This window comes from Crinia signifera, chromosome 4 (genome assembly GCF_055691185.1).
Source record: "Crinia signifera chromosome 4, ASM5569118v1, whole genome shotgun sequence".
In the NCBI taxonomy this organism is placed as follows: Eukaryota; Metazoa; Chordata; class Amphibia; order Anura; family Myobatrachidae; genus Crinia; species Crinia signifera.
Window position 1 is genome coordinate 290,844,301 of NC_139220.1, and position 15,204 is coordinate 290,859,504.

The window sequence follows — 15,204 nt, forward strand, 5'->3', positions numbered from 1 at the left end:
TGTTATTTTAAATGTAACCTACATTTATGATCCCACTGACTTTGTCAGTAGCTGTACAGTGAAACATTTAGAACACACTGTACAGTGAAACATTTAGAACACACAAGTAGTGTTCCTTCTAGGAACCAAACGGGGCAGGGCGCTGGAGGGGTGGACCGCTGTGTCACAATTGAGGGCGTGCCCAGGCTGCCGCGTCACTGAAGGGGGCGCGCCCGGGCCGCCGCGTCACTGAAGGGGGCGCGCCCGGGCCGCCGCGTCACTGAAGGGGGCGCGCCCGGGTCGCCGCGTCACTGAAGGGGGCGCGCCCGGCCGTAACTAAGTCCCCGAGCTGCCAGGAAAGCGCCGTGCACCGCAATCTATGGGGGCGCTGGGCTTCACCGGTGCACTCCAGCGGGCAGGCAGCAGGCCTAGCGGGAACACTACACAAGCACGTGTCTTTGACCCTTTGAGTGCCAAGTGTTTGTCAAATTAGGTGTGAAAATTGCCAAGCAAACCTTTTTATTCATCATAATGACCTGTAATCTTATATAGGATATATAATCTTTTGGTACTTGTGTATTATCATGGCACTGGTGCGCGCAATGTAGTTGGCGTAGTCAGAGCTACAACTGCAGCCGCTGTGCTGAAGGGACACTACGCTGAATAGGACAGTACGTAAACTACTCAACGGGCCCCGTGATAATACACAAGCACCAGTCTTTTTTTGACATGACATTTTTTATTTGAATTTATGGGTGCAAGCAGAAATCCAGTATGTGTTAGCTGGTTAGAATAGCTGTGGGAGCTCTCTCCCAGGACTGTTTACTGCACACCATATTGAATCGACCCATTTGATTTGCTAAAGGTGCCCATACACGGTGCGTTTTCACCATGCGATGCGTGCTCCCGCAGGCATCTAATCACACAGTACAAAAAGTGTGTGCTGCACATTCTTTTTGTGCTACCCTCGCATCACATCACACTCAAATTGCCTGCATTGCGATCCAGTCCATAACGGGTGCGGTCATCGCACCGTGTATGGGCACCTTTAGAGGATGAGAGTATTGATGATAGGCTTCTCCTTCTTAGATGGCTGTTGTCATGTTTGTTAAATCAGACAGGGCATTAAAGAACTAGTCAGCTGTTCCTAAGAGGTGTAGGGGATGATGACAATGCAGTATAGTGATCTGTACCAGTTATATGTGATGAGAATATCGACACTTGTTCCTAATAACTTATTTTTGACTTTTGCACTTCTATGATGCAAAGCCTTTATATGAAATAGTTTCTGGTGATTTCAAGCTTGATTGAATAGTGCCCTCAATGTTTACCTTTGTTCTATGTGTATCTTACTGTACAAATTTACAGTTTATTGTTCATGCATGTTATGGGTGGATACAATGCAGCCAGTTCTCTATGCAACAGATCTGGACTTGTAAAGAAGGCTTTTCCTTTAGACGGTAGCACAAAGTACAGACCCGTTATCTTTAATAGGATGAGAGAATCAAGTGAGAGATCTCCATTTTTTTTTTTTTTTTTTTTTTTAAAGCGGCAATCAGTGTAAATGATTGCTGTTAAAAAAAAAAAACCTGGAGATTTCTTACCAAATCTTTCACTTTCTGATTCTCTCATCCTATTCAATTTCACCCCTTCATCTGAAGACTGTTCTCCTGGCATGTTCAACAGAAGAGCTTGAGCTATCAAAACTAAAAGGATAGACACACCATGGGCCATTTTATAATGTAATAATCTGCTATCCCAAATGACTTGAAGCATTACAGTATGAAGACTGAACGTCAGTTTTATGGGGCCTACACAGGTAGCGATTTTTGCCTATTTTCTAAGCGGTCTGACTGGATCACTTTGAAATTAAGCACAAATCGCTGTATGTATAGGGCCGATAGCGTTGCTTGGCCCCGCGTGTCGCTATTGCTGGCCTAAATATGTCAAGCATGCTTGAAATATCTAGTCATCGCCCATGTTCTCTCTATTGAGAACATTGGCAGTGACAAATCGCTCAGCACACAGTGCTGTTTGCTGAGCAATGCTAAAGCTCCCATCGCCCCATGTGTCGGCCTCATTCGAAGGTGAACTTGAGACAAAGAAAGAGGTATCCATGGGTGTTCCATGGGTGCCATATTTGCTCATAAGGATGAGTAGGACAGACCGGAAAAAACAGTAATTTATTAAAAAAATAAAGTGCAAACAATATTAAATTACCTGAACCTATGGGAACAAATACAAAAGTGCCAGTACAGTACATAGGGAATGGGCTGACAATATTCTCAACAAAGGAGGAAGTTGCAGTGGAAATAATTTTAAAATCAATTCATTTAAAAAAAAAAAAAAAACAACAAGTAAAGGGGATTGCTCCCAGGAAACAAGAAATTATCTAAAGGTTTAACAACCATTTATTAAAAATCACCAGAGAACGAACCCTATTACCCTTTGGACCACACAGAAGCTGGGTGGAATGCAAAACGTTCCAACGGAAGTATAAAAAAAATCTTCCTGATCAGGAAAAAATTCACAAAAGCCTGACATAATGAGCCAGGAAGTGGGCGGAAATTGGCTATGTCACTTCCTGTCAATAGGCACTTTTGTATTTGTTCAGATATGTTTGGGTAATTTTATATTGCTTGCATTTTATTTGTTTTTAATAGATCACTTTATTTTCCCCATCTGTCCTACAGGTAATTTATTATACATCCTTTTCAGCAAATATGGTGCCCATGGATACCTCTTTCATTGTATGAAGCAGGACCTACCAGATAGCCTTACAAGGTGTGTTTTTTTTTTTTTTTTTTTTTTACAGGACATACAGTGCTTCACTTTTTTTTTTTCAAATTTGTTTAATTTTATACCCTTATTCCAAAATGGAATAAATTAATTTTCCTCTCAAAATTCTACACACAATACCCCATAATGACAATGTGAAAAAAGTATTGGGGAGATTTTTGAAAATTTACTAAAAATAAAAAACAGCCTTTACTCAATACTTTTGTTGATGTACCTTTTGGCAACAATTACAGCCTCAATTATTTTTGAATATGATGCCACAAGCTTGGCACCCTTATCTTTGAGCAGTTTTGCCCATTCCTCTTTGCAGCACCTCTCAAGCTCCATCAGGTTGGATGGTAAGTGACCGTGCACAGCCATTTTCAGTTCTCTTCAGAGATGTTCAATCAGATTTAGGTCTGGGTCCTGGCTGGACCACTCAAGGACATTCACAGAGTTGTCCTGAAGCTACTCCTTTTAAATATTGGCGGTGTTCTTGGGGTCATTGTCCTGCTGAAAGAGGAACAGTCACCCCAGTCTCAGGGCAAGAGCTCTCTGAAGCAGGTTGTCATGAGATGGGTGTGTGAAATCAGTCGTGACTGGAGTGGTCAGATGGTGGATTTGATGGTGTTGTGCGGATTTCAGGAAGAGAGGCGTGACCAGCAGGAGATGGGTTAACACAAACAGGTTTAATGAATGAACTTATACAAAGAATAATATAACCAGGATCAATACTTATTTGAGGACAAAATAATAAATAGATGCAAGTCTCTGATAAATAGCAAGATAACAAAGATGGCAGTCCTTTGCAAAATAAACAGTAATACGTGCAGGTAATTCTTAGAGGACAAGGCAATGTTCAGGATTTGAGTTTAAAGAAGAAGAATACCTGATGATTGGGTGATTAAGATTGGATGGTTGGATGACTGGATGATTCGCTAACAGCTGCTGGGATCTGGATATAGCTGGATAACCCACAAAGAATTACGATAGCAGGACAGCAGGTACAGTGGCTTGGCTGGATAGTAGGTTCTGTAGCTGGACCAGAGTTGGTGAACTGTAAGTACTGTAGAGCTGACTGGAGAATAACCAGAAACTGGACCGGAGTTGGAGGATTGCAGTGTAGCTACTGTAGCAACTGGTGAGTGTCTGGATACAGCTGAATGGCAGAATTACTGGAAGCTTTACAGCAGAGACGTAGCACACAATAGCTGGATGCAGCTTGTAGCAGGCAGGTCAGGAAAGTTGTATTAAACCGGACTACAGCAGTGGTAGCGATGGTGGCAGAAGCTAGTGGCAGCTAGAGCCAAACTTTTGCAGATACAGAGTAGCGGCTGGAAACTGTGGAATACGCATACAGGGTACCTGGTATCAGGACGTGGTAGCGACTTTGCTGAGAGCAACCTCTTAGTCCAGGAGCTGAATCTTTAAACCCCTTGCCTTGCACTGATTGGACGAATAGCCAGGCAGCAACTGCAATAGCAGAAGTGGACTCTGAATGGAATAATCAGTGCATAAGAGCTAGCATGACTTCAGCAAACAGGCCACCAGGGAGTTAATGGCTGATCAGGAGTTTCTGGGCTAGCTAGGGTTCTCATAGGTGTGCGATTAGCAGCACAGACTTTCATTAAATGTATGGCAGCAGAAGTGGAGGCTGGAATATCCTGAGAATGCAGCAACTGGAGAGAACATACTGAACAAATATGCAGAAATAACTAGGTATATGACACAGATTTTCATCCAGGATGTCTCTCTACATTGCTGCATCATATTTTCCCCTCTCCTGACGAGACTCCCAGTTCCTGTGCTGAAAAACATCCCTACAGCATGATGCTGCCACCACCATGCGTCTCTATAGGGATGGTATTGGCCCGATGATGAGGTGTGCCTGGTTTCCTCCAAATATGACACATGGCATTCAAGCCAAAGAGTAACATTTTTAAGAATTTTGTTTCTCATGGTCTGTGAGTACTTCAGGTACATTTTGGCAAACTCGAGGAAGGGTGCCGTGTGCATTTTTACTAAGTAGTGGCTTCCCTATCATACAGGCCTGGTTGATGGATTGCTGCAGAGATGGTTGTCCTTCTGGAAGGTTCTCCTCTCTCCACAGAGGAATGCTGTAGCTGACAGCGAACATAGGGTTCTTGGTCACCTTCTCCCCCGATCGCTCAGTTTACACTGCCAGCCAGCTCTAGAAAGAGTTCTGGTGGTTCTGAACTTCTTTTTACTTCTGGTGGAGGGCACTGTGCTCAATGCAGCAGATATTTTTCTGTGCCTCGAAACAATCCTATCTCAGGGGTCTAAAGACAATTCCTTTGACTTCATGCTTTGTTTGTTCTCTGAAACTGTCACTGTCAAATGTGGGACCTTTTATATTGACAAGTGTGTGCCTTTCCAAATCATATCTAATCAACTGAAGTTCCACAAGTGGACTTCAATTCAAGGATGATCAGTGGAAACTGGATGCATCAGAGCTCAATTTTGAGCTTTATGGCAAAGGCTGTGAATACTTTTGTGATTTCTTAGTTTTATATGTTTAATAAATTAGCAAAAATTGTAGAATTTTGAGGGAAAAGGTGAATTTATTCCATTTTTGTAGTAAGGCTGTAAGATAAAATGGAAAAAATGAAGCGCTGTGAATAAATTCTGGATGCAATGTATAAGACAATGTTTGTGGCTCCAAATGGATAAAACAATTATTGAATCAAGCATGCTGCTATATTCTTTTACCACTGTTTTCCCAGACAAACAATCATCCTCTTGTTGCATTAACAGTGGTCAAGATGCTGATTTTGTGTTCCAAATAGCCTCACCTAGCCCAGTGTCCCAGTGTGGCCATCAAAATATTGATGAAATTGGACATTTATCCCTTCATCCCAGTAGAGTTATCAGTTTATGGAAATGAATAGGTCCTGGCTGATATTTCCTAGTATATGAAATTTAATCCAGCATTGAATATTCTCCCATGTTGGAATTTGTCCTAGGATGTTTATTTTGAGCTTTTGGAGTGATAACTGAAGTCTATTCTAGAATTCACACTTTATTATGTTGTGACAACAGTTCAAATGGCACCTATGCTACTATACTGTTGCTGACTGTCTCTTACTCAACTTGCTCTGAGTGTTACACAACAGTTGTACTTTCACAGGTGTGTATGTGTGAACATCTGAATGATCCATCAACTCTTTCCACACCTGTCAGGTCATTGGTACAAAAAGGCTAATTGGGGAGCTTATATAGAGTGAAAAAAATAGAACAGACTATACTGAAACCTAACTTGTAATTGCAAACATGTTTTTATGTCATGTGTTTTATATTTTTATCTAAATGGATCTTTGGTAATGATGTGCATTTTTATTTTGGTGTCAATGTCACAGTACTGATTAGACTTTCTTGATCGGATTTACATAAATGGTGCAAGACTTAATGGTATTAAAGGTTGTACACCTCCCTGTGGAACGTTACCCAGTCAACCTACCTTACTCTAGATTGATCTTCTTATTATTTGTAAGGTTAGCAAACCCTAGGTACGTGAAACTTCCACAAAGAAGATCATTTTGGAATTGATGGATCAAAAATGTCTTTCATTTTCTCCATAATGGATCCATTCAGAAAGTGAGCGTGTTGTCACTTGTGTACAAGTATTTGTGTTGCTTGGCGCTGACAGGCAATGTTCTATATTGGGGTGGTTGTATAGAATCTCCTTTTAAATTGAGTCGACCATTTTCCTTCACTAGAATTCTGCCCAATTTTGTTTGATGACCAGATGAGATGCTCTTATTTTAAAAGTCACCAAGTTAGTAATATACAGTAGTTCCCATCTTTGTGTAATTAAAGTTTGTTTAACTTGTAGATAAGTTCCCTCGGGTACATAAAGGATTTCAAGGTATCAACTTCCATAGCAATCAGCTAGAGTCATCATGAAGACCAAGCAGCTTTCTGAAGAAGTGCGGGACACAATTGTAGCGCTGCATAATGCAGGAGAAGGGTATAAAAAAATCTCAAAGGCAATGACTATCCCTGTCAGCACAGTGTGCTCTATCATTAAGAAATGGAAGACTCATCATACCACCAGGACGCTGCCCAGGTCAGGCCGCCCTCCCAAGATCTGCAGCCAAGCACGCAGAAAACTGGTAGAGGATGTCACTCTGCAGCCATTGCTGACCTTGAAAGATCTTCAGAATTCTGTCTCTAAGATGGGCGTCCAAGTCAGCACGTCAACAATAAGCCGTTCCCTACAGAAATCCCTGGTTTGTGAATTTAATGTACGTCAGGATTTCTCTTCCTTTTTATCTTTTTTTTTTTTTTTTTTTTTTTAAGTTCAATTTTAAATCACTGGCTTGTACATGGCCTCTTGTAGCTCTCACTAAATAGTGTTTTACCTTTTATGGTTTTCGTCCATCTATTTATTTTACAAGCGCTCATTTATCGTCCTCAGCAAGGAGACACCTCAGTTTTACCCACGGAAGCCCATTCCGTTCTTAAGCTCAAACTGTGTTGTGCTGCTTCCATCATGACCTTGTCGTGAGTGATAGTACATGAGTCAGGGTAACTGTGACCTTGATAGTCACCCCCGGATAGAGCTAAGCACAGTATCATGGAAGTTAGTTTTTTTGAACATGGGAAATTCTGTTTGTAAAGGTGCCCATACATGCACCGATTTTTGCCGGTGGGATGCTATGCAATGAGATGCGCGCTCCCGTGGCATCTCACCGCACAGTACAAAAAGTATGTGCTGCACATACTTTTTGTACTGTCTTTTGATCGCATCGCACGCACATCACATGCACAATGCATTCAATGCGATGCGATTTAGCACAAAACGCACGCCAAAATTGGTGCGTGTATGAGCACCTTAAGGGAGATGCTCTGCAAGGGACTGCTGCCCTGGATTGGGTGGTTATACACATCCAGTCAGTGTCACTTTCCTGTTGGTTTGTATTCCTCAAAATGGACAGTAGTTCCACCGCTGCACAGATGTATACCCTGGCTGATTTTTTTTTTTTTTTTTTTTTTTCTGTCTGTTCTGTAGAGATGTGCAGATCCAGATTTACCCAGATCTCAAAACGGGATCTTATTGGCTATCCATCTGTCACATTTTGGAGCAAAAACATGTGACCGCATATAGCCAATAAGATCCCGTTTTGAGATCTGGGTAAATGCAGATCTGCACATCTCTACTGTTTTGTCATAACCTCATATAATTGACTGTCAAAATGATGGAATAACAAAACAGTAATGTCAGCACAGGCGACAGTGCCACCATCTAGTAGTCCCCGGTGCACAAAACTTTTGAATTCTACCCCCTCCCCCCAAGAGGTGAGGATCAGTGTTTGCCTTTAATTATGTAGAATGTATACTGCCCCTCCCCCACTATTTGTATACACTCTATTTATGGGTTGCTGACTTTAAATAATTATATTGTCCATATAATTTATCTGCATGTTTCCATATTGGCATGCTCATGCCGTCTGACTTCTCTAACCGTATTCAGCCAGTCTCGAAAGATAATGTTACATCAAAACTCCCAGCGAGAACATACTGTACCTATCTATTTTTTGATGACCTTGGCGTCATTTTTTTTTTTCTTTCAAACAGTATTCCTAAGCTTACTATACCATCCCTTTAAAACTGAGATGCTCATGAATTCTACAGGTTCTGTGGCTAATCAAACACGTCTGAAAATCAGGCTTGAAGCCAGCCAGCCAGCCATCTACAGTAATTCACAACCTGTGTAAATAATTAGTGTCACAGTTTAAAGGGATTACAATGGACCTGCTTAACTTAATAGGAATGACCCCACAGGTGTTTGTGCCCCACATTGGACTAGTGACTTTTACAGATGATTTACTCTTAGCTAGACATCATCTAGACCAGTGGTAGCCAATTCCATTCCTCGAAAGCTACCAACAGTTCACATTCTCACTTAGGGTTCATTCTAGCACCCGCTATCTTTGAAAATTCATGTAGTTCCTCTTCCCTGCCTGGTTTGTCGCTGTCTGCTGTAGTGCTTCTAGCACAGTGTGGTCTGTATATCAGCACTGATATGCAAACCAGACCTGTGCTAGAAACACCACAGCAGACAGCGACACCCCAGGCAGGGAAGAGGAACTGCATGGACTTTCAAAGATAGCGGATGCTAGAATGAACACTGGTCACTAACACTTTAAAAGATCCACAGGAGCTAATTACTTCACTTGTGATTTTCTGAGGAGATCTCAAAAACATCAACTGTTGGTAGCTCTCGAGGACTGGAGTTGGCTACCCTAGATCAAGACACAATACATACCTCCCAACATGACCCATTCCAGGAGGGACACAATGCTCTGTTTCTGGACTTCTCTCTTAATTTAGGATTACCATTATCTGTTTTAAACAGGTTAATTGCTCAGACAGGTTTTTCACCACAGGTGATGGTAAACCTAAATTAAGATGTAAATCCAGGAACAGAGAATTGTGTGTCTCCTGGAAAGGGTCATGTTGGGAGGTATGCACAATGTACTATTCATCTATGGGAAAAGAAATATAAGCTTCAAGTAAAATACAGAAAATGTTTCACCTTTGTCAGCGGGGATGTGTCAGGAAACTGCTGAAAACAATATAAATAAATAAAAAGGGGTTGACTGATTTTAGACATTATATATTTTTTTTCCGTGACTTCTTAAAAATATCAGTCAATGGGAAACTTGCTGCTATTATTCCACATTTCTGCTTGCGGTCTTAATTTGCGTTAGCTGAACCAATGCAGTGATATCGCACACATAACAGAAATAGGAGTTGATCTTATTATTGCTACAAATTCACGAAAGCGAATAATTGCAATGGGCTCACTTTACGGTGGCCGAAAATCGCACAAAACTGCTCACTGACCCACAGAGTAGTGAGAAATTTTGTGTGAATTCGAGCTTAAACCAACTTGCGAAGGGTGCAATACCTGGTGCTGTCACCAGCGTTTAAATATTATGGCAATGGCAACTTACATATAATAGGATGGACCCCTGAGAAAAAGTGGGAATGGTGAACCAGATCAGAGATGTACAAAATCTGCCTAGCATCAGCGAAACCTCTACAAATTTCTTCTCTAACAATCCTATAGGACAGGAGAAAACCACAACTAACCTTTTCAATCATTTACGGTAAACAACTACTCCAATACATTAGAGACAATACACAGAGTAATCTCTCATGGTTTAATCACCTTCATGTTTAGTTTGATTCAAACCCTTCAGTCCTATTTAGATAAGTGGAAGGAAGATGGATATAATAAGCAGTAAAACAATGGTTGTGTCAAAATATCGTATCAAAGCCTTATTAACTGATTGATGTTAGAAAGCATTAAAAAATGCTTTCTGATACATATCAATGTTTCACAGTGTATTAAGTAGGATTAATATTTTTTTTTTCTTTTTAATGAAAACATTGATGCAAAAATGTTTTAATAGTGGTTTTAAAATGTATTATTTAAAAAAAAAAATAAGTCGTCCCCCCCCCCATCCCTGATATAAATAATGTTTGCTTATATTTAGTAACTAAAGCTGCAGAATAGTGCTGATATGTTTGAATTTTCCAGAATGTATCATTCTCAATCAATACACAAAGAATATGGCATTTAATTTAGATCAGATGCTTTATTAAGAGTGTTTTTACCCTTTGAGTGCCAACATCTGTGAGCTATGTGCAAAATATCATCTGCTAAAGATGTAATTGTCGCTGTCACATTGGTCAAATTCAAATTTGCAGGTCATTATTATGAATAAAAATGTTTATTTGCCAATTTTAACTTATTCACTTGGCTCTCAAAGGGTTAATCTGAATATCAAATGTCAAATGTTTTATAACTTTATGATGTGTGTGTTGTATTTTGTTAACACCGATTTAAAACTGCATAAGCCACAGTTTTTATCTAGGATTCATTTTGTCACCTGCCTCAGCACCTCCGTCTCATTGTCATATCAGCCCCACCTGGCTGAGATGCCATGGGCGTAGATGTGGGTTACGTGGCAGAAAACTGCCCCCGTGTGCCCTCTCTGCCATCTTTGTCTGCTCATGAAGCAGGCCTGAGAAACTGAGTAAAGGGGTCAAGCAGTCAAAATAAAATCCCTGAGAAATGCCAGTTTTTCCGGTCTGTAGTGGTGAAAATGCACAGGTTTCACTGAACCTATGGGCGGTATTCAATGAGGCTGATTCGCCATGTTTTTATGGCGATTTTGTGCTGTAAGGCGAATTTTTGACTAAAACGGTGAATCACCCTATTTAATGACCAGATTGCGAATACATTTCAAGGTTTTTTCGCCATGATTCACCCAGTAGGAATCGCTATCTTTTTATGGTGAAGTGGAATGTGAACTTTTAAAATAAAGTGTTTTGTTTTTTACATTTGGTGTAAAAAAATCAGGAATTTTATTCTGAGGAGGGGCATGCTATTTTTATTCATGTGCTGTAAGCACATGAATATATATATATTTAATAAAAAAAAAAAAATATATATATATATTTTTTTACACAGACCAGCCAGCAGGGGGCCGGAGCCTAGCCGCTCATTAGATATTCATATATTCACTTCACCCGAGCATTACATATGCATGATCGGGTGTAGTGAATATACCCGGTCCCCTGCTGGCACCCCCGGGGGGCAGCCTGTGCTGCCTGGCACCCGGGGAGCCCACCTCCCCCCCACAAACGTTCTGGGGCAGGCAGGGAGACTTCCATCTCCCTGCCTGCCACCGTCCTCAGGCTCCCTGCGGCATCACCGCAGGAGTTAAAATTCGCCGGTCAGGGGCAGCGAGCCCCTGACTCGTTGAATACTGGAGCTGGCGAGGCAGGGCAGTGGCGAATGTGCAGCGAATCCTAAACAGGATTCGCTGCATGTCGTCAGTATTCTCATTGAATACTGCCCTATGTGTTTTCGGGCAAAATTTAATTTTCTTTTTCTTTTGTGAAGACGAAATTGAATAGCCCCCCCCCCCCCCCCCCCCCCAAATTTTCTATATAATTATCTCAAAGATCCCTAGGGATAAACTGCAAAAAACATCTGTTTTCCATGCTCAATGTTTGTTCAGGGCTAATTGAATACCTAAAAGAGAAGAGATTCCCGCACCAGTACTTTTTATCACTTAGACGCGATCCTCTTCCCCCAGTTATTTTTGAAAAGTTAGGGAGATATAATCTTCCCTAAAATTAGTCTGGTGGGTGCTACCCACTACTTATAGTTAAGGTTCCCATACACTAGTAAGATTTATCTTCAGATCTGGCTGGTTGGAACAAAAACATGACCATTTCTAAGCAAATGGTCAACTGTCATTTGCTCTCATCCATAACCATGTTTTTGTTCCTACCACCCAGATCTGAAGATAAATCTGCGTGTGTATGGCCACCTTTAAACCTAAACACCCACAAAGAAAAAGAAGTATCTTTTAAGGGTGCACTGAGAATCAATTTTTATTTATGTGGTAAAAAATAACTTTTATTGTATTTATTATAAGTTGATACTTGGGGATGCAGTTACAATCCCGGCGGTTGGGATCCCTGCGTTCAGAATCCCGACGCCGGAATCCCGACAGCCGAAGGGAGAATAAATTAGTGTGCCGAGCGTAGCGAGGCTCCGGGCCCGCTGCGTGGCGAGCGCAGCGAGCCCGCAAGGGGGGGCGATCCACGTCCCCCCCCCTTGTCGGCATTTCGGCTGTCGGGATTCCAGCGTCGGGATTCTGAACGCCGGGATCCCGACTGCCGGGATTCAATACTGAATCCGATACTTGCTGCTACGTACTTCAATGTCTTTATGTACTGGCAGCTTTGTAACCAAAGGAATTCTTATTGTTACTTCAGGGCTTACACTGTTGCAATAATTTTACAGACAGGGTTACTATGGCCACATCAGTGCCTTTTAATCCATTACAGTGTTATCTCAGCCCTTTGCAAACAACATTCAGATGCTTGGTAATGTATTATGTCCATACAATGTGCCTGTGTGTATGGTTTTTATTGGACAGATTTGGTAATATTCCGATAAGCACGTTTTCCCACATGTAAGACCATTGGTGCTACTCTCCGTTACCATTACAGATGTAAAATGAAGATAAATGTTTATCTGCGCTATATAATATTAAGGGATTTCCTTATGAGTATCCTGTTATTAAGGGAGTGAGTCCTTATTTTATAAGCTCCGTGTCCTGCATATATCTCATGTCCGGAATTGAGCGGTTTATCCGCCAGATAAAGTGCAGTCAGAGCTTAAATATTATTTGGACTTCTCCCCTTCATAAAGCTTCTGATGTATTACAGCCTATGCCTGCTAGTACAGGGCTTATTACCCATTAATAAGCGGTACTACCGCCGGGATTGTAACGGCTATATTCTAATATTCATCAGTTTTTAACAGGTTTTAAACTCCAGGAGGCCAGTTTATTAAGGCCTGAAAACAATGTTATAATACCACTCATACACTGGTCACCCTATTATTATACCCGTGAATAAGCGGTTCACTGCCGGGTAGCGCAGTAATTAATAATACATATCCTACATCCAATGCTGTTTTAAAATGGACAATTGTCTTAATGCTTATTTAATAAGTGTGATACCAAATTTTATATAAAGCGGACTTTCATCCACCACCGTACTGAGCCGGCTAGAGGGGCCGCTTGGTGTGATCACTTAGCAGCAGTAACACAAATTGTGCTTAGCGATGTCCCTCACATCGCCCGCAGGTATCAAGGGGTCCGTGTTCCGGTGGAGGCCGGGGAGGTCGCATGCACTTGGAGCTCCAGTCCCCCATTCACGGAGCTCCAACACCCCCGGCCTCCGGATCAGTGGGCGGCGTGGCGGTGATGGGGGAGAGGGAAGAGGCAGCGATGCGTCTGCAAACTGGAGCAAAAGCAGGATGTCTGGAGCCCAGCTGCGCGCAGGTCCCCCAGCCCCCGCAGTACCATCACGGGGATCTCCACGCTTCAGGCTCGGTTGCTCGCTGTGCTCCCCACACTATATAAAATCAACTCCACGCCGACGTGAATAGTGGGGGTATGAAAAAGTCGTAGGACGCGTACCGCTCGCCACGCTTCGGGTTGACGTTTATCGTGGCGTTGCGTTAGTAAAGGGGGGGGGGGGCACATTTGACATAATAATTAACCATCAGGTGGGTATACAATTAAAAATCTGGTCTGGGGGGTCATTTAACATTGGGTACAATGTAAAATAGGGGCGGTCGCGTCACATCGCATGGTATGCTATACGACCGATTTTTTTAATTGTATGGGAAGGTCTTTAAAACCTGAAAATTGGGTCTGTAAGGTCTGATCGGGTCCCATCGCATACCTTAAGTTATGGTATGCGATGGGACCCGACGGGCACCGCGCTAGGAAACAAGTACCTAACATTGTTTCCAGGCCTTAATAAACTGGCCTCCTGGAGTTTAAAACCTGTTAAAAAGCTGATGAATATTAGAATATAGCCGTTATTTACGGGTAATAAGCCCTGTACTAGCAGGCATAGGCTGTAATAGATCATAAGCTTTATGAAGGAGAGACGTCCAAATAATCATTAAATTAAGCTCTGACTGCACTTTATCCGGCGGATAAACCGCTCAATTCCGGACATGAAATATATGCAGGACACAGAGCTTATAAAATAAGGACTCGCCCCCTTAATAACAGGATACTCATAAGGAAATCCCTTAATATTCTATAGCGCAGATAAACATTTATCTTCATTTTACATTTGTAATGGTAACGGAGAGTAGCACCAATTGTCTTACATGTGGTAAAATGTGCTTATCGGAATATCACCAAATCTGTCCAATAAAAACCATGCACACAGGCACATTGTATGGACATAATATTTAATAATACGTTACCAAGCATCTGAATGTTGTTTGCAAAGGGCTGGGATAACACTGTAATGGATGCATTGATGTGGCCATAGTAACCCTGTCTGTAAAATAATTGCAACAGTGTAAGCCCCGAAGTAACAATAAGAATTCCTTTGGTTACAAAGCTGCCAGTACATAAAGACATTGAAGTACGTAGCAGCAAGTATCAATTTATAATAAAGGCAAATCAAATCCGAAGATTGTGAAATAAATAAGATGACACACACACATTTATCCTTCTCTTTTTAAGATTATTACACTTATTTATTTTTTTCTTTCTTTATTCACTAATCTATCTTTCAATATTTCACTAAAGACAAGGTAACATGGTCTCTCTTAATAGGAGACTTTTTTTTATAATAAATACAAGAAAAAGTTAATTTTTACCAAATAAATAAAAATTGATTCTCAGTGCACCCTTAAAGATACTTTCTTTTTCTTTGTGGGTGTTTAGGTCTAATTGAATACCTGCCTTTGATCAGAACAGACACACATGGAACAGGTTATGGAGAAGAAGCAGAATATGGTGTGCTTACAATTGCAAATGGTTTTAGTCACCACCAATTGTTTGCCATCTAGCTCCACCT

The 15,204-nt window shown here is 41.4% G+C and overlaps 1 protein-coding gene across 6 annotated transcripts in view; it reads left to right on the plus strand.

Moving 5' to 3' along the window:
* The window catches only part of DDHD2 (DDHD domain containing 2), a 56,201-nt gene that overhangs the window by 5,479 nt on the left and 35,518 nt on the right, over nt 1-15,204 (plus strand). The window contains exons 2-3 of one of the 6 annotated variants that reach the window (XM_083185009.1): nt 2,673-2,763; nt 6,611-7,022. The exons of 2 other annotated variants lie outside the window; for them this stretch is intronic. In XM_083185009.1, the coding sequence (XP_083041135.1) occupies nt 6,678-7,022 (345 nt within the window). In that variant the 5' untranslated portion in view covers nt 2,673-2,763; nt 6,611-6,677. Of the gene's footprint in view, nt 1-2,672; nt 2,764-6,610; nt 7,023-15,071; nt 15,144-15,204 lie in introns of those variants that run through there. 3 more of the 6 variants (XM_083185008.1, XM_083185013.1, XM_083185010.1) reach the window with 3 other exon arrangements.